This window comes from Microtus ochrogaster (genome assembly GCF_000317375.1).
Source record: "Microtus ochrogaster isolate Prairie Vole_2 chromosome 6 unlocalized genomic scaffold, MicOch1.0 chr6_random_2, whole genome shotgun sequence".
NCBI lineage: Eukaryota > Metazoa > Chordata > Mammalia > Rodentia > Cricetidae > Microtus > Microtus ochrogaster.
The window spans coordinates 3,485,253-3,505,573 of NW_004949095.1; the positions used below are offsets into that span (position 1 = coordinate 3,485,253).

At 43.8% G+C, this 20,321-nt stretch overlaps 1 protein-coding gene across 7 annotated transcripts in view; it reads right to left on the minus strand.

Annotated features, from left to right (window-relative positions):
* The window catches only part of Cacna1e (calcium voltage-gated channel subunit alpha1 E), a 492,139-nt gene that overhangs the window by 148,552 nt on the left and 323,266 nt on the right, over positions 1-20,321 (minus strand). For all 7 annotated transcript variants that reach the window (XM_026787573.1, XM_026787575.1, XM_026787572.1 and 4 more), the window contains exon 9: positions 6,425-6,528. In XM_026787573.1, the coding sequence (XP_026643374.1) occupies positions 6,425-6,528 (104 nt within the window). The remainder of the gene's footprint in view (positions 1-6,424; positions 6,529-20,321) is intronic.

Sequence of the window (20,321 nt, forward strand, 5' to 3'; positions counted from 1 at the left end):
TCCTGTAGACCAGGCTGGTCTCGAACTCACAGAGATCCGCCTGCCTCTGCCTCCCGAGTGCTGGGATTAAAGGTGTGTGCCACCACTGCCCAGCAATCACCTTGTCTTATTCATCTTTGCAACCCAAGTACATGGTGGTTTTTGGTGTGTGTTTGTGTGTGTGTGTGTGTGTGTGTGTGTGTGTGTCAAACACTTAACAAATGTTTGCTAAATTGCATTGAATTATTGAACTTAGACAGCAAATAAGTTGGTACCAAGATAGGCATCTATCATTTTGCTTTCTATGAAAAAGCTACTCCATTCGTTAAAGGGATGCAACAGAAGAAGCCCTCCTCTAATATTAATAGTTCACCTCTTTCCATCAGTTTTAGAGCAAAAAGGTCTTTCCAGTTGGTCTTGGCATCTTCTCCCTCATATGTACAAAGCCACGTCGCATACATGAAACCAGTGTATAAGAATAAGCATGGGAACAATCTGTACAAATGAAAATCTGAACCTAAACTTTGTACTGTGGCCAGAACAACATCCTGGGCAGCCTTTCTGATGGCTACCTGGGATGATAAGATAAGCATTTAAGCAAAGTTCGAGTGACTATGATCTCTAGCCCTGCTTCTGCCCGGATCCTGTTGTAGACCAGCTCCTTTAGCTCTTTGCTCCATCTTTAAGGATGTTGTGTGCCTACACCAAGTGTTTCAAGACACAAATAAGATTGTGGAAGCAACGTGCTCTGAAAACTACAGGATACTTTACATCTTGCATGAAGCATCTCATCGCTTCTGGATATATCTGTAAGTAGTCCTTGTTCTAACTTCCTTGCCCCCATTTGCAAACAGCATCATTGCCACCCCCTCCCCCAACATTTATAGCCCCCTTTCAGAAGCCCTGGAAGCAGTCAGTAGAGACGCTGGAATAGCTCAGGGTCATTTTCTGTTTGTCTGAGCCTTCTGCCCTGTAGCCCCTGACAGCACTTCAGGATGTGCTTATGCAGCCCTGGTTTGTTGCCATGGAGACAGGAAGCTCTGCTTCTCTTCAAGCCTAAGCTAATGGTTTTCATCAAATCCTATTTCCTCTGAGACACGTAAAAGAAAATGCTACAATGCTTCTATCCATCTTTCCTTTTTAAATATGAAGTCAACAAACACAACTCACAGTTTTTCATCAATGTCTGAACCCCTGGGGATGAGGCCTTCAGTCATTTGCATACTTGATGCCCGGGGGACCCTCACTCAATGTAGGGAGGCTTGGGCATCTCCTCTCATCACTGATTTCTTCACTCCTACAATCACATTGGCACATAACACTCAATATGCTCACAGGTCATTGCAACTTGCTCCCTGGAGACAAAATGTTCAAAGCTATATACCAGGTGGCTCAATGTGTGAATCCCAGCTAAAGCCCCACTCCAAGGAAAGACTTCATCTATTCCAGAAGCATAGTCTCACTGATTCAGCAGCAGAGAAAGCCCATGACCCCTTCTATACAAAGGACCCAGCAGTGTCAAGTCCTCTGCAGACACCAGTGAAAATCCTCCCAATGCTGAGCAACAAAGGGCAGCAGCAGAACAACGGGAAAAAACAACCAGAACTGAAGTATTTCAGCCCCAGCCCACAAAGTCCTTATTGTTAACATTCCTTTAAATGTCAGAATTTATTCACATCAGCTGTTCCCAGCTGCCAACACCACTACCTAGGTCTCAGATAGTAAAGAGGCATCTGCCAAGTCAGTAGCTTGACATCTTCTGATCCAAGAAGATGGTCTCCCAGCCAGAGGGGAGCTGATGGCCACAGAACTGGCTTAAACTAAATATTCACAGACTGATAACACTTCTTCCCAGTGTCCCCATTTCTTCTCCTCTGCCACATTTCTTACTGTGACATTTGGACTGGCACAACTGCATCCTTGCTCTCCCCCCTCCCATGTCAGCCCTTCCCTGCTGATGCTTGATGGTGCTGGATAACTGTCCTTGGACCCTCTGTCCATCCTACACCTGTTTGATGAGAATTTTGATTCAAAATTTAAGGTTTTTATTTTTTTCTCAGAGTCATGCACATAGAAATTTATAAGTCAAACAATTTCGAAAGATCGTAATGGAGAAATAGCAGCCCTCTGCCTCACTTTTCCAAGCCCAGAATCTCACTCTCCAGAGGCAGCTGCTTTCAACTCTTCTGTTTCTTCTGCTATTCATTTCAAATTTTCTAAATATTATACTTAAAACACTGCTATTCCTTTGTCTTTCAATTTCAGAAACTGCTTAATGATCTGCTTACTGTGGAACCTAAGATTTTGGTCTTTGATACCCTATTCTCTTCCCCATACTTAACCTCCCCCAATCTAATGAAGGCAATCGCAACACCGTGAGAGGCTAGCTCTGACTTCAGCATCAACAATGGAAACCAGGTTGGCAGCCGAGCTGCACAGAGGACTCGCTGTGTTTCTATTCCTTTACAAGTACTACTTCTGTATATTGTGAATTAAATGCTTAAGTTGGGGTAATGGGGGAGGAAGAAGAAGAGAGACAGAGATAAATAGAGAAAGAATGAATAGATTATTGTATGTATTTAGTTTGGACCAAAACAAATCACAGGACCATTTGGAATATAACACACCAGGGAGTATATTAGTTTTACTGTCTCCCGAAGACAGCATTTTTAGGACTCTCTGTCACCCTAGTCAAGTCTAATCCTGGTACCATCTCAGTCACTGAGAGTTGTTGCCTTAATTCTATTTCACTACAATACAGGGGATCAATCCCTTTGTCTTTGTCCTTTACTGGATCCCTGTGCTTATAAGTATCATGGGTTTTTTTTTTTTCTTCTTGCTTTTTTTTTTGAGGTTTATTTTATTCTGCTTTATTGCTTTATTTTATTGTATGTATGTGACTGTTTGCCTGTGTGTACATCTATGCAGTGAGTGTGTGCAGACCCTGCAGATGTCAGACAATCGTGAGCTGCCATGTGGGTTCTCTCTGAAACTTTGAACTCTCTCCCAGCTCCATACTTCTTCATTCTTGTGATTCACATTCTTTAGTGACTGCTTCCCCAAAGGTACCTGACAACGTTGCCACTTGATCCCCACAGGTAACTGGCACTCTGGCTAGGCAGAACATTTGATCTTGAAAGTCGTTTTCCTGTTAGAAAGTTTTATGAACTTCTATATTGTCTTCTAATGTTCAATGTTGCCACTGAGAAGCTCACTGGGGGGCATGCCGATTCTTTATAACTAGATATTAACCCTATTTCCCAGTGGCACAAACTTTCAGGACATTCTTTTCTCTGTTGGTCTGAAATTCATGGTGATTCACTTGGCATGATTTCCTTTAACTGGATGCTCTGATGCTCAGGTGACATTTTCATGGTTAGTTTATACATCCGCATTCTATAGCCGCATAAGCTATTACAACATTGCCAATGTATAACTTTTCATGTGAATATATTTTTATAAACATTGTCTCCTTGTTTGCACTGAGCCTTCTTAAGATACCCTATACTCCGTGTGCACATGGTATCTGTCACTCTTATTGCTATATCACATGCCAAGGTATACATCTAACAGTTTACATGTCTAATCTCCCAGCTTAGGACACCCGGGATGCTTCCCATGCCCAGTGCCAAAAAAACCACCGTGGAAAGAGCATCTTAACACGTCTCAACAGTTCTTTTCATCTATCAATGGTGAGCCTTTTGACTCTGGGAACATCTATCATATTTTCCTATGCTGATTCTTCCTTTCTATTTCATTATTCTCTTCATTGAACTCTCTTATTAAAATGTTGAATCAATCCAGTGCTCCAATGTGGGTCTCTGTCTCTATCTCCAAGGTCCCAGTGAGGAGCAGAAGGAGGGAGAACCTGAGCAAAGAAGTCGGGACCACAAAGGGTGCACCCACCCACTGAGACAGTGGATCTGATCTACTGGGAGCTCACCAGGGCCAGCTGGACTGTGACTGAAAAAGCACGGGATGAAACTGGACTCTCTGAACATGGCGAACAATGAGGGCTGATGAGAAGCCAAGGACAATGGCAAGGGGTTTTGATCCTACTTAATTTTCTGGCTTTGTGGGCGCCTAGCCAGTTTGGATGTTCACCTTCCAAGATATGGATGGAGGGGGGAGGACCTAAGACTTACCACAGGGCAGGGCACCCTGACTGCTCTTTGGACTGGAGAGGGAGGGGGAGTGGGGAATGGGAGGGGGAGAAGGGTGGGAGGAGAGGGAGGGAGGTGAGAGGCTGGGAGGAGGCGGAAACTTGTTTTTTTTTTTTCCTTTTCTCAAAAAAAAAAAAAAACTAAAAAAAAAAAAAACCAGAAAGAGCACAAAAAAAAAAAATGTTGAATCAATTGTAAATATTTTGAAACAAGGCTTACTATATAGCCCAGACAGACCTTAGAAATATGAGTCTCCTGCTCTTTGAGTCAGTAACTGTCTCTGTCTCTATCTATGCTCATCTCTTTCTGTCTCTGTCTCTCTCTGTATGTCTGTCTCTTCCCTACCCCCTTTCTAAGTGGTATCTTCAATTTTATACTCCCACTTTACTATCTTTTGATTTGATTACATTTTTATATGACCTCAACTTTGCATACTTTTACATCAATTACATTTTTTTTTAAATATAGTTGCAACAGCTCTTCTTAATCTCAACATCTTTTTGTAATAAGCTGTTACTTTCATTTGGGGCATTTTCCTCAAATGCTGATGACTCCTGGCTGTGTGTTCACACTATGAGCAAAGCAGAAGAAGCTCCACACCCATCATCGGAAATTGTTGAGTGAAGAAAAAAATCGATTCATAGTCGAATTCCTGGAACTCCTGAATGTTACCTTATTTGGAAAAAGCGTCTTTGCAGATAGAGCAAAGTTAAGTATATTCAGAAGAGATCCAACTAGTTGATCCAATGATGCTAAATCAAATCACAAGTACCCTTATAAGAGCAACACCGAGGGAGATGACAGACATGGGAAGGGGAAGGGACTATGTGGGCGCTCAGGGAGAGACTGGAGTCATGACACAGTTATAATCCAAGGGATGCCTAGGTTTACTAAAGCTGGAAGAAGAAAGACATAGTTAGCTCAGGCCATTGGAGGGAGTGTGAACCTGCCCAATCTGGAACCTGAAACTCAAAAACTATCAGGGAATAAAATTCCCATTGGTTTACACCTGGGTCGTGGTAGTTTCTTGTGATAGCCAAAGGAATGAACATAGTGAGCTTTACAAGGGGTGATTTGATGGGAACCTATTTCTCTAAGCTCATCAGACTGTGATAGATAGGTCTTTCCTCTTTAAAGAGAATCCTCACAGGAGAATCCTCTAGACTATTGCCAGATTGCTGCTTTTGTAAGAAAACAGAAGTGAGCTGGGGAGCTGACATTCAGCTTCTGGACTGTCACTTAGGCCTCTTGTTTCCGTGACAATGTCAAAAAATTCCAAAAAAAAAAAAATCCCAACTTATTTCAACCTGCCACATGTAAACACAAAGATACTTTTACAAACTATCATTTGAAGAGCTTAAGCGAATTGACGAAACCATTGCCATCATCACCACCACTACCCCAATCCTGCTCAGTGAGGTGTCATAAAATGTCATAGTTTAGCCTCTTTGCACCCCATGCCATGTCCCATTTCTTCATCTTCTCTAGCATGTTCATCTCCGTATACAATGTTTTTGTACGTTAGTCTAAAACTTAGCTTATCCTCCACCCAATTCCCTGTCTTATTTGACACCAACCCTAATGACTTCAGACTGGAGAGATTTGTTTCTTCTCTCAAACAAATTATTGTACTTCACATTGTTGGTAAAAATAAGATTTGTTCTCCCTGTTTCCAATAACAAAAATGTCTCCTCGGCAAAGCATGTTAGACACTGGGCAATAGAAATTGGTATAAAAGAATTCACGTCATAAACATGAGATGTGATGTCCAATATATTGCAATCAAACAGGTTTTTTTGTTGTTGTTTTTGCTTTAGTTTTTCGAGGCAGGGTTTCTCTGTGTAGTCCTGGCTGTCCTGGAACTTGCTCTGTAGACCAGGCTGGCCTTGAACTCATAGAGATCCACCTGCCTCTGCCTTGCGGAGTGCTGAGATTAAAGCCATGCACCACCACCATCGGGCTAAGCAAGCATAAAATCTATATCTTCTTTAACTTTATGTCCCTAACAACAGAACAGGGTTTGGCATAGAGTCATTGCATGAAGATATGGATAGATAAATGAACTCACAAGATACTTTGTTCAGAATTCTTCATGACATAAAGCTTTTTAATGTCTAAAAATAATCAAGGCAATTAGAACAATCATTTGTTACTGGACTGAAGCAGCTAGAATGGCATTGGCACAGTGTCTTCTAAGTGATGGTTCAATGAGTAAAACTGCCCTGAATCAGGAGGCACTGGCTCTCCCCTAGTAGCCCACAGAAAAGAGCGAGACTGCTTACCCTGAAAGCACTCCCAGGACAAGGTTGAGAACAAAGAAGGATCCAATGATGATGAGGGGGATGAAGTACAGCCAATTCCAGGTGGCTCCTAAGGCATCATTGGTCTGAAAGAAAGAAAAATGGCTTCTTAATATTTAAAGCCAACTCCCAGAAGCAAAGCCTACAGTCTGGCAGCTTTTATACAGAGGGTGATATAACAATCACAGTGTGATACAGTTAAACATTATCTCCCCCCCCCCATCCCCACTCCACTTTATTGTAAGACCACTCACACTCTGCCATGTGCCTAGTGAAGGTCATATCAGCAGCTCTATAATATCCTGAGTGGGAAAGTTCGAACACCCTTACTTAGAAGATATGAAAACTGACTGGAAAAATGCCAAAACGTATTTCCAAGGTTATAAAAAGGTGAATTGGCTTCTTGGTAACATGTATTCTCAACCTTTGCACTCTTAAACAAGATAGATTACCAAAACACAAGGGCAGGCTGTGCCCATTAGCCCTCAGCAGAGTTGCTTAGAAGGCGTTAGGTTCACATTGTGTTTCCCAGCTCCTGGGGTGACTTTCCTTCTTCCATCATGGTACTATATTACAATGCTGGTCCAGGTCTGGACCCAGAAAAGCCCTAGGCACAAGAAGGACAATATCTAGATTTGAAGAGTCTTCAGACCATGAGATTGTCTGATCTCTCCCGATCTCTCCTCTTTTTCTTCTCCCCTAGCTCATACTGATACCAAAAAGTGGAAAAAAGCACAGACATCTGTATTATGGATTCTTATGCTCCAATTTGGATGCAAAATTGCTGAAGTGCCCAGAACTGGGGAAGGATGACTTGTCCTATCTTATGAGACCCTTGAAATTGCACTCAGTAAAAACTGAGTTGCTGTCTCTAACATCCTTGTCTCCCAACAAAGAGCTCTTTTTGTTCTCTACGTTCTCTCTGCCTAAGTCTTTTCAAAGGGATTTTATGGATTTGTACTTCATATGCAGACCTTAGACCCCCTTCCCCTAACCCAACCTCTAATGCATTACTTTCAATGTCAGTTTGAAACTCACAAGAGATATTTTATCCCCATTACATTGGGGAAATCAGAACCATCAAGATCAAATGTCATACCTAAAGCTAATGTGCCAACTTAATAAAATTAAAATCAGAGCTCAGAATGTCTGTGGCAACTGTTGACTCATCTTTTTATGTTCCCCTTTCTCCTCCTTACCACTAGACCGTGAAGATATATTTTAAAGTGATTGTCCTCATGTATCTTGTGCACTTCTGTAATCCAACCTTTTTTTCTCCCCAATTATCTCATTTTCTTTCTCCATTCAGTGTCAAGCTACATAATATATCTGCTGATTGATCATGACTGCTGTCACTGGACACTCAGATCGCCCATTAAAAATAATCTCTAAGCCAAGCCCTTCTGGCAAACTTGCGGTTTTTGTTTTGGCCCTGCGTTGATTGCAGATAAGATGAGTGCAACTGAAGTTGAATCAAAAACTCAACACAAATATATAAGCTATAAAACAGTTTTAACAACTAAACGGAATGAAGAGCTGCCAACATCAGTGTCTGAGACTTAGGTCTTTGGCTTAACCAGATCTGGGTTAGATACAAGTAGAGAGGACATGAGGCAAATCTCATCAAAAGCCATGTCCCATCATCAGATGGAAGATGCAGAAGAACCAGATGCTGAGAGCCCCTGGGGGTGTGAAGGACAGGAGAAAGAGATGTGTCTAAGATGGCTGAAGCAGGAGCCTTGCTGTGAGCTAAGGAAGAGACTGACGATCCTTGCAGGGCTAGCTCTGCCTGTCTTCAGGGTTAGAAGTCAAATATTATTTAAAGTCCGGTTCACTTCAGTGGTTTGCTGGTGGCTCCAGATTAACACAATCCATACACAATATGGTGTTGCCAGTCCCCTCCGATGTTCTTTGGCCCAGACCAAAGTTCAGCTGCTCATAAATGTACCCATATCGGTAGTGGCAGTGATGGGATTGTGGCTGTTGGGGTGTCCCTGACCTCCAGCTGAGCTCTGGTGGAAGAGCGGCTAGGACGGCTACAGAGTTAAACCCATGTAAAACATTGTGTTCTCTGTGGGCTCCACATTGCCGTGATTGATCAAAGGTAATGATGGCATTTTGTGGAAAATGGCTTTGGTAAGCGGAGGAAGTGAGGGGATATAGCAGATTATGTATGTCTCCCAGGCAGTGAGAAGATATATTGCTGACTTTATGGTGCCATTTCATAAACTTTCTTGGTTGTAAAACTTTTTTCAAAGAAAATCTACTAATATATCAGAGAATATGTCACATAAGACATAGGGACAAAAGAATGCCTTTATTGGCTAAGAGTCTGGAATGTGCTTCCTGATTCTGCTACAAAACACTCATGATGAACTGTGTTGGTCCAGTCAGAGCTGTGCGAGAATGTTTGGGATTTGCTTTTAACTATCTGAACATTTGAATATCTGGAAGGCTACAGAGACTTTGGCACACACAGAAGTAATTAATTAATAAATGGCCACACTTTGAATATGATGCTTCTTTTGTTAAAAATAGACCAATACAAATCCATTCTGATAATACGCTCCATCTGTGGAATTTTCTCTCAATGGCTACATGTGTTATTTACCTCAGCGATGGAGCATCCTGGAAGAAGAAAGTGGAAGATGGGGAAGAGAAGGGGAAGCAAATGGCTGTGAAGGCATCAGCCCCAGCAACATGGAGCCTTGGGGGGTTAAGGGAACAACTGACAGCTTAAGAGGTTCCTCAGGAGAGAGTGGCTAGACAGCACCCACTATTACTGGCAGCCTTTCACGCTGTCCCTGCTTTCTCTCCACACCCAGCTCCTGTCACATAGTTTCCTGTTTGCCTTCTGACCAGGTGGCTTCCCGTCTCTTCACATGCTTATTGTACAGACCCACAGCCGGTAGATGAAGGGGACACTCCTCATCTGAGAGTGGGCAAGCCAAGCACTTCACGCACGATTCCCTTCTTCAAAATAGCCAAGTTCTTTCTGAGCGTTCATCTCCTTCTGATTCATCATTATTAAAAACTTAAAATTGTCCAGTGTAGGAGAGATGTCTACTAAAGTATATTTTGAGATTTTTAAAAAGAAGCAATCAACAACTCTGAAGGCAGCAAGCATCCTGACAGAGCGCAAAGTGGGAGTCAGGCTGCTACTGCCAGTGTGGCCATGAAGTATGGTCATTTTCTCTTGTGCTTGGACACGTGACTCTCTAGATGGGGCAGGAGGTCAGAGCCTGGAGAAAAGGAGAAACTCTCCCTTTAATTCTTCTTCACCATGTCTGTGACCGTCACAGGGCTCACAGGACACTTTTGCATATAGGATACTCAAACCTTATCTTAACTTTAATAACATGAGACAGCCCTGCTAAGGTCTTCAGGTAAAATCCTGAGGATGAAACTGTAGCTTCCAATGTATATTCTGCTGTATTCCAACCCTAGGAGAGCTACAAAGGGGAACCATCACCACCCAGACCTCCAATGGGGAAAGTGTGAATCAGGTCCTTCCCTGAAATGAATGCTACCCAGAGCACAGCAGCTTCATATCGCACCCATGGAATACCTGCTACAGTGATTACCTTTGAACTGAGGGATGCCTGGGGGGCTGATGAAGCTTGGTCTGTGTGATATGTCATACCCAGAGAAAATGTGCAATAGGTCAGAGACTAAGTATGGAAGACATCGCAACAAGATTACAGGTGCCTCCCACTTGCTAGGACTTAGACAGGAAATGAAAAGGTGCAATAACAGACCTTGCACGTGTTCAAACAGTTTTTCGACTCCTCCCTTAGAGCTGGACACTATTTTTCTCCTGACCTTGGGAATTAGAACTCCAGCTGAGCTTAACATTGGGACTTGTACCAGTGCCCACACCCAAAACTACGGGATTTTATTTGGCCTTGGTATAGGGGTTGTACCATCATCCTCCATTGTTCCAAAGCTGATTTGGAGGAAGATGTGCTCCTGGTTTTACTGGTGCACTTCCTAGCCTCTAATCAAGTGCAGTTCTCCTACTAAACCCTCTCTCTCATGGCCTGTTGCTTTTCTCTGGGGAACCCTAGCATGCCCACCGTCTGACAGCTCTCAGAGGAGAGCTTTTCACTGGATCTCTGTCCTCTTCTTTAAGGACTAATGCACCTACAAGGCACAGTGATTTCTCTGCCTGACCCTTCTCCTGGTGCCACTCTGGCTGATTCCCCCCCTTCTCACCTGCCGCTTCAGTGAATGACACACACGTGCACATGTGCACATGACAAAAGTAATGACAGACAGAGAAAGAAGTTCGGGGGTGGCAGCCCACCTGCACAGGAGTGCTCAGCAGGTACCTGTCCTGACACTGTGGGAACGCGTTTCTCTGGGAACCTGCCTGATTGGGGGTGGTAAGCTCACCCACTCCCTGTGTAAACAGGCACACATGGCAATTATCACATTAATCTTTGGGGGTGGGGCGGGGGAGACGCAGGAAGACAGGGCAGGAGGAACCAGACAGAGGAGAAAGGTGGGAATGGAAAGAGCAAGAAGAGGCCCCTTGGTTCTTCCTGCCTGAGGATGTATGTGCGGAACCTTCACAGGGTCCTACCCAGTTCTCTGGAAAGCCTGCTGAAGCACCTCTCAGTCATGCCCCTGCTTCTCAGAGCAGCTCTGAGCAGAGAGGCTGTACTACCCGTGACACACTGATGACTTGGGGTACTGGAGTATATTCTTCTCCAAAGGAGCAGGATGCAGAATTCTTCAGTCTTTGGGGGCACCCCCATTCCCAGGTTGGAGGCAGCTGGAAGACCCAAACCAGATTGCAGAAGGTTTCCTTGGCGGAAACACAACTTCCACTTGCGGTCAGGGGATTCTCTGCCTGACTTTTGCCCTGTGTGTTAGCACAACCTTAGCCCCCACTTAGCAGGTGCCAGTGGGATTCCCAGAGCTGTGACAAAAGAAAACATCTCCAGAATTTCCAGATGGTTTGCATGGATGGATGAAAAATAGCTTCAGACTAAAACCCCTGGCCTTAAGGCTTCGTCTTAATTAGAGATCTTCAATTTCACTAATTATTAATAGCTCAGGTTGGAAGATGGTTGGAACAACCACCAGGCTGTCAAAGGAGCCTGACCATTTGTCTCAGCCAAAGCTCCTTTCCAAGGACTCTGCTAACCACACCTAAGAAAAGAAGCGCGATGGTGGAATGTGAATATAAATGTGATTTCTCAACAAATACCTCTGTCATGGTTCTGCATCGACAGGCTATTCCTCACCAAGTGACTACTCCTCCTCATCCCCCACTTCCTCCTAGCACCAAGATGAGGGCCTCCATCTTACCCCAGATGACTGAGATTCTCTGTTCAGAACTCAATTTCATCCTATAAACTCACAAACTACCTGCTAGGGAGGAAATTCTTTTTTTAAAGACAAGTGATCAGCCAAACAACCCCAGTCTTGGCCACCATGGAACTTGTAGTATAATAAGGAGTACCCATGGGAAATCAACACACAAGCACAATTCCAAATGATGACAGTGTTGACGGGAATGTGGAGGCGGATGGTGGACTTCACTCTGGTTGACAGGCAGGGAACGGTTTGTTTTAGAGACAAAATCCTATGAATGAAAGTGGGGTGCAAGAAATGTCAAAAAGCAAACGGGGGAACAAGAAGAAAAAGGGGTCCCTTCTTTGAATGAGTGCTACTGCCTCATAGTACCTCTTCCTGCCCAATTCCATGTAGCTATTTTGAAACATAAAAAATAACAGGTAACCTCTCAGATGAATCTTTCCACAGTGTATATTACTACAACCGGTATCCAATAGCCTTTGGGCTGCTTTTAGCTGTCATTTTCCTTCCTTGAATATAATCAAGTACTGACTTCTATAACTGTCCATCAGACCATGGGTTACTGCCATGTGAATGCTCCCTTCCATATGTTAAACCATCCATAGGAGTCAGCAGTCTTGGTATGAAGAGTCTGTGCTGCCCCTGGCCAGGCTTCCTACCTTCAAAAGTACCCATCCCCCAACTGATGTGGGTGTTAACTATGAATAGCTCTCAAGGTCCAGATAATTAGACTGACTCCTTGGAGGACACGGGAAATTACTAGAGAGCCCGGGGCCACAATCTAGAGCCATAGTGGCTTACGTTCTTGAGAATCAGACTGTTTTATACAGTAGCACTAGGAATCCTGAAATCAATCACACCAGTACTATTGCCACCTAAGGCCCCAGTTCTCAACCTGTGGGTTGTAACCCCTTTGGGGTTTGCATATCAGATATTTATGTTACAATCCATAACAGTAGCAACAAAATAATAGTATGGCTGGGGGTCACCACAACACAAGGGATTGTATTAATGAATCGAAGTACTAGGAAGGTTGAGAACCACTTTTGTAAGGAAAATCAAACACAAATAGGAACGCTCACACTGGGATCCTGCAATTGGAAAGCAACAGTTATCTTCCCAGCACTCAGTAAGGAAGAAGAATGGGAAAGCGAGTAAGAGAAAGGACAGAAAGAACCAAGTTAGGCACAAGCACTGGCTGTCAGTCAGCCAGGAGGCGGAGCCTGTTGCTTCCAAGAGGCAACCAACAAGAGTCATTACATTATGTCTCAAATCCTAGAGCATACTTCATAAACATGCAAAGTTCCTCCACACAAACAAGTCCCAAGGCAATATCTGACTGAGCCAGGAGCTCCTGTGAGTAAGCAAGGCTCTCTGCATAGTACAGTCAGCCCAAGAGCCCTGACTTTTCCCCGCTGACTTGGATGGTCCGTAACTGCCATGAAGGATACAGCTATGCCTTCGTCCAATTGTACAAGTAAACTGCAATACTAGGCTTCCGACTTTCAAACCACTTTGCAAAGCCCCCATATTCTACCTACTCATTTAGGAGTTAATCTTACATAGGGCCATACTCCCATCATTATTCTCTATGGAATTAGTCGAGTCATGAGATTTCATCTGTAAACTATGAAGTTTAAGGGCATGACGGCGATAACCTCTGCTCAAGGTCAAGGCTATGAATTCAGATCTGTGAGCAGCGTGATTTAACCAAAGAGAAAAGTTAGAGATGTCAAGCAAGTCAAGTAAGATTTTGAGGGACTATTCTTTCATCTGGACTTGAAGAAAGCAGTTTTCTATTGGCAAATCAAAAGGAAGATATTCCAAGGAAAGGGAGATAGATGGGGAGAAATCTACAAGGGTTGCATAGGCAGTAGCAAGTCAGGAAAGATGAAGCAAAAAAGAACCAGGCTACAGTGGACCCTCATTGGTAGCTTGAACTATGGAGATCTGCCATTCTCCAAGAGTCCTTCCTTTGTCGCTCCTTCCTCTATCCCCTCGTTCTACCGGACCCCTAGTCCTCTCATACTGGGAAACTTCGCTCAGCATCTATAAGGCTGTCCCCAAGCACATCACTCCAGGATTTTCCTTAGCAGTTAGGCACACCTCATAGCAGTACATACATTCATTCAACATGTCTGAGTAGGTACTATGCATAAAAACCCATGAGAAAAGAACAAAGCACTCGGGGGCTTTGGTATCCATAAGAAATCTAAGTCAGAAGTAAAAAAATAAAAAAACAAAACAGCAACAAAAAAAAAAAAACAAGCAAGCAAATGAAAACCCCTGCAACTGAAAATTCAGCATTAAATGCTACACTTAGACATTTATTCAGACTTACTTTTATATCTTTTTATGTGTGTTCTGTCTCTTTTACATATTGTTCCTCCTTTCCCATTATGGCTAAATATTTTTCTTAGAGAAAGAATTGTGTCTTACACCTCTGTGTGTATTCTACCAATGCCTAGAATTTACAATAGAAAGGGCCTCATCTCATATTTCTGTGTGTACTCTACTGATGCCTAGACTATTACTCTTCAAACAGGAGATTCTCAATAATGTTGTTGACTAATAGAAGATTATAAATCTGCTGGCATTCTTCTGCTTCACAGGCCTATGTGAGTTTCCTTCCCTGGAAATAGATAACTTGTAAATGCTGTCTCTGTTGACATACAGCAGGGACGTTTAGCTAGCTTAAATATTCAGTGCAGTATATAGGAGCAGACACCTAAGGAAAAAAAGCTCCAGAAAATCATTTTCCTTGGCTTTCATCCTTCTCACTAGATTCTTAATAGAAGGTAAACTAATTTATCATGGAAGATATCTGTGTTAATTAATGATTGCGTATCAACCCCTAGGTGATACTAGTTAGCCTTGCTGACTTCCTGAAGAAGCTCGGGGTGATCACTTTTTTTTTTTTTTTGTGGCCCTAGGAAGAACTCCTACTTTTCAATAAGAATAGCTTGATAGCAAGGGTCCAGGTTCATGAGTTTTTGTTTCTCCAGAACTCAAGCCAGCATGTCTGGAAAGCATGCTCAGTAGAAGTCACTAGTGCCGATACTGTGATACTCAAATGCAAGAGACCTATAGTCTGCTTCTCAACTAAGACACGAGAAACCCTGGGTGAAATTCTCCAAGACGGTGATGACACATCAGTCTCCCATGGCATACTGGGCTACATGCATGTACATGTATGCACAAGGTACCACCCCTTCCCCTCTCACAGGCACTGGTGAACTTAGGGGCAGTCAGAGTCTAAAGGCCAATCCCCTTTATTTGTGAGAAGTCTCATTTACATCACCAGTGTCCTATAACTATCACTAACTCCTGAACCCATTGACTATCTAAAGGGGAATTCCTCCTTTCAGTAGGTGTCCATGTGAGACAGCAGATACAGGTCTAGTCCCATTGTGGCTCAATGTGCTCGCCCTCCCCTTTCTCTCAGGTCCTAACCTACCACTTCCTAGTCTTCTTTTCTCAGCCCTTGAATTACACTCTGGTTCCCTCTGAAGCTTCCCTCTTAGAAATTCATGTTGATTTCTCCTTTTCCTCTAAGATGAATTCAACCCAACATTTCTACTCATACATCTGAAGCAGAATACAGACAATAAAATAATAATGGACATTATTTTCCCAATCTGGGAATGTTGGAAAGAATTCCTTTGCATGTTTACTACTTCTGGCACAACTTTCTAGCTCATGCAGATGGAATATGATGGAGCCAAAGACAATGATACTCTATCTTAAGCTAAATCATCAAAATATCTTTAAACATCTTCCTGTGAATTAGACACCAATGTTCCATATCATTAAAGAGATAAATTAGTTTTTACTTCCTCTTGTTAAGCATTTACTCCGGACTGGACACTCAGCCAAGAACATTGCATATACTGATCTAATCAACACCTATATATTAAATACAAACAAAGCAACCCTGGTTCTGGAAACATAGTCCATCACTCAGGGCTAATGAGGTCATGGATCTTGGAGAACCTACTGCTGCCATTTTGCTAAACCAGTATGATCCATAGCTACATTCGATGTGTTCATCCTTAAACCCACTGATGAGTACAACTCTCATCCCTCATCAAGGAAACTTCTCTTTTCAATGGATAAGAGACCGTAACAGAAAACCACAACTGATCAAAAATGCAGAGTGGACCCAAGACTCAGCTGATAAATCTAAAACACAACTCCTACACATAAGGCACAGGGCTCATTTCAGAAGAGGGAGCGGAAAGGTTGTAAGAAACATAGGAACAAGATTTTGCTGTGAAATTGCGTCTCCCAGAAACATTGGAGACATATCCATGAAGCCTACCAACATGGCCACCTACACCTGACCTGAGCCAGGACACCAACAGGTAGGTTAACCTGAAAGTGGGAAATCACCAGAGCACCCAACCCTAGGCAAAAAACTACAGCAAGGGGACACTGAGAGCTGGAGAAACAGTCTCCCCAAGGGAAGAGCACACCGATTGATCATCCAATAAGAAATGGTGAGCCCTGAACGCATACACATACAAGTAACATTACATGGATGGAGCAGATTGTATTCAATGTGTTTAGTGATACATACAAACATACCCAGAGGGACATGCTCCCAAATACTCTCATACATCTATGTATGCATGTATGAGTGTATATACAAGCAATTAAAGAAAAAGATGCCATGAATTTTAAACGAGTAAAGTGGGGTATGTGGGAGCAGCTGGAAGGAGCAAAGGGAAGTGAAAAATAATGTAATTATATTATAATCTCAAAAATAAAAGGGATTGGCTCAAAGTTTTCTGGTTAATAACCTAAAGAGCCAGCACCCACACCTGCGTCTGCTCTTTTCTTCTAGCATTATGCTGTGTTACCTGGGCCTGTGGGTGGGAAAGAGACAGAACTGCCAGTGTTGCTCCCACTTGGAATATGTTTGAGAACAGAGCTACAGGTGCAGGTGTTCACAGAAGCAACGTCAGTAAAAGAAACAGTTTTGACTCTCAGTCCTGTGGCTTGTTGGACAACTGGCATTCTGTTACCAGAGAGATCATGTTAGTCTTCAGAGCTGGGAGAGGGAGGGAGGCGCAGGGGGCAGATGTCATTTCTAACCAATCTATCTTCACTCACTCACTCACTCACTCACTCACTCACTCACTCACTCACTCACTCACTCTTTCTGTCTCCCACCCCTTCTTAAAATACTGCAGCGGCTGTCCTGGCAAAAGCCTCTAGTGTATATGAGCCCAATCTAAACCATCTAACTTGTTTCTCCTAGGGAATTGCTAAATACAAAATCACGGTTTTTTGAGATTCAACCTCGGTGTCATGCTCTTTCCTCTCTCTGGGCTCTTTGTTCATGTTGCTGCCACACTCTGGGGTGCCTGCCTCCCCTTTTCTACCTGGAAAGTTTGGGCTCAAACCCTGGTTGACCTTGCATCTACTAGGATGCCCTCCTGGTGGCTCTCATGCTCAACTTCAAAGAGCAGCTAGATCTAAGTTCCTACCCCAACTTAGCTCTCAGCAGGAGCTCAGTGCATGTCTGTTGAAAGAATAAATAGTAATAAACTGAATGGATTGCCCTGCTTGCATCTGAGGTAAGATGTGGAAGAGTTAGCAATCCTCTTGCTGGGCTGTATTCCTGTAATTCCAGCACTGGGGAAGTGGAGTCAGGTGGATCCCTGGGGCTTTCCCAACAGCTACCCTAGCCTAGTCAGCAAACCCCTAAGGCTATCACAAAGGGACTATCACTTGAGGACTCCACCTGAGGCTGACCTCTGGCCTCTCCATGCATGCATGTGTATGCACGCAAGCACTCAACACACATGTGTATCCATGCCTGCATAAACATACAAATGTACAAATGTATGCACACACCAAACAGGTAAGACTGAGGCCATCAGAAGGCAGGGAGGAAGGAAGGGGGGTGGCAGCAATTGAGGAAGGGGTGGGAGAGAAGGAAGGAGAGGAGAAAGGTCTCTCAGAGATAATTGAACTTGTAGAGGTTTTTCCATGACTAAGAGGGCACAGGGAGAGGATGATTAGAGGGAATTTATCAGGGATTATCATTTAATAAGCTCTTCCTGGGTCTATCTTACCACAAAGAATAACTCCTAATCCTCTCTGGAAGAGAGCGCCTCTATCACTCCTATCCTATGAGCTGGGGAAAGGATTAAAACAAGACCATGATCCTAGAGAAGCTAAATAAGAAGGTAAATCCAAAGACAGACATATAGGCATCCCCCTGAATATTAACCTTCATCAGGCGATGAAAGGAGACAGAGACAGAGACCCAAATTGGAGCACCGGACAGAAATCTCAAGGTCCAAATCAGGAGCAGAAGGAGGGGGAGCACAAGCAAGGAACTCAGGACCGCAAGGGGTACACCCACATTCTGAGACAATGGGGATGTTCTTTCGGGAATTCACCAAGGCCAGCTGGCCTGAGTCTGAAAAAGCATGGGATAAAACCGGACTTGCTGAACATAGCGGACAATGAGGACTAATGAGAACTCAAGAACAAGGGCAATGGGTTTTTGATCCTACTGCACGTGCTGGCTTTGGGGGGGCCTGGGCGGTTTGGATGCTCAACTTACTAAACCTGGATGGAGGTGGGCGGTCCTTGGACTTCCCACAGGTCAGGGAACCCTGATTGCTCTTCAAGCTGATGAGGGAGAGGGACTTAATCGGGGGAGGGGGAGGGAAATGGGAGGCGGTGGTGGGGAGGAGGCAGAAATCCTCAATAAATAAATAAATTTAAAAAAAAAAAAAAAAACAAGACCGTGAGACTCCACCCTCTCAGACAGCGATAATCCCAGCTCTCCGTGAAGCTGGGTAGGGAGCTAGGAAGGGAGCTAGAAAGGACAGCTCATCTGGGTGTGACAGGGACTGTGATTCTGAGAGCACACCAACACCCTGGAGGAACTCTCCCTGATTTCAGAAAAACATGCATCAAACCTTGGGAGTCTGGAGCCCAAGGAAGAAGAGAAAGTTCTTTATAGGGACATCAGAAAGCAATGTTTCTCTGCCTACTAAGAAAGGCCCAGCCAGTGCCACAGTAACTATGGTATTGGGCTCTGAATGTGAAGGGGCAGAAAACACCCTCTAGGACCAACCTGGGTCTCTAAGTGGTCAAGCAAAGAAAGGTTCAGCTTGCTGCTTTCAGATCCCAGCCAGAGGGCTGGCCAGAAGTGCTCCTTCCTAGGGAATGCATTTAACTGTCAACCGCACAAGCCAAGCCCCAACATCCATACGATTCACTTTCAAAATCCCAGCCACCCTGGAAAGTCTTTCTTGGATCTTGTCTCAGTGACTCCAATATCTTGTATGTCCAGAGAGGTTTGCTTCCTCTAGATGGTGTCACGGGAGCTCTCCAGGTCTGCTTTGTTTTCCTCGAAACCACACATTCCAACCAAACCTGTACCTCATTCTCTTGGCCAAAGGCTGGCGATTTCATCTGAATGATATGGTTTTGGGGGCTAGGAGTTTCTCTAAGACAATTCTGTAGTTTGACCCATTGCCCGAGAATTACAAAGTATATTGGAAATGGAGTCAAATTTTATTAAGTGATTTCTACATCTATTTTTCCACATAGACATGAAATCTCCACCTTCTCAAGTATCCAATGAGGCAGATACTAGCACTGCCATCTTTGCCCTGACAGGCAAGTTATAGACCAGAATGATGGAATTCCTTGACCAAGACCACGCTGAGTGACAGGGATGAACAGGAGCCCAGGCAGTCTAGACTGAACATTCCTAGCCGGCACATTCAGTGCTTGCTACAGTATCTAAAATAAGAGTAAACAGTCTACAAAGATTAGATTTAGCATTAACTTAAATAGGCAAAGCTTAATTCCCTCTCAACAGCCTTGGGACTGGGGCAATGAATCACCGTTACTTTAGCCTCTCTCCTAACTACTTTACTTGCCATGAGCAAAGAAACAGTTGCCCATTTCCAAACCTCTTCTATTTTGCTACTCATACAACACTACATTGTTCATCATTTCCTGTAATATTACTGTCTGTCTTCTATACATATCCATGAATTCTTGGAGAAGAGGCTTTTGTGTTTCTCTAGATGTCAAGCACCTAACAATGTCTGCCCCTGAAATGTGTGGCGTATGAAAGAATGAGTTCAGTCATTTAGAGTCCAAGTGGAGAGGACCATTCTAGTCACTGCCAATTCAAACTGTGCCAACTCAGCCTGGAGCAGAGGTTCTGAGAGGCCCCTAGGCCTAGAGCATCAGCATCAGCGCATCAGCTGGGACCTTGTTGGAAATGCATACAGTCTTGGCTCCCAACACAGCCTCTGGATAAGAACTCTGCGTGAACCTCAGCAATGTACATGTTAGAAGCCAGCTTTGGACTCAAACTCAATCCTAATGTGAAGTGTTGAAGGTGGGGCCTTTGGTGAGGGGTTTAGTTCATGAGATCTGTGCCCTCCTTGAAGGAAGACTGCTGTAATAAAAAAGCTTCGCGGAGGAAGTCTTCACCATGTTTGCCCTTCCATCTTCAGAGAGCACAGTACACTGCCCTTCCATCTTCAGAGAGCACAGTACACTGCCCTTC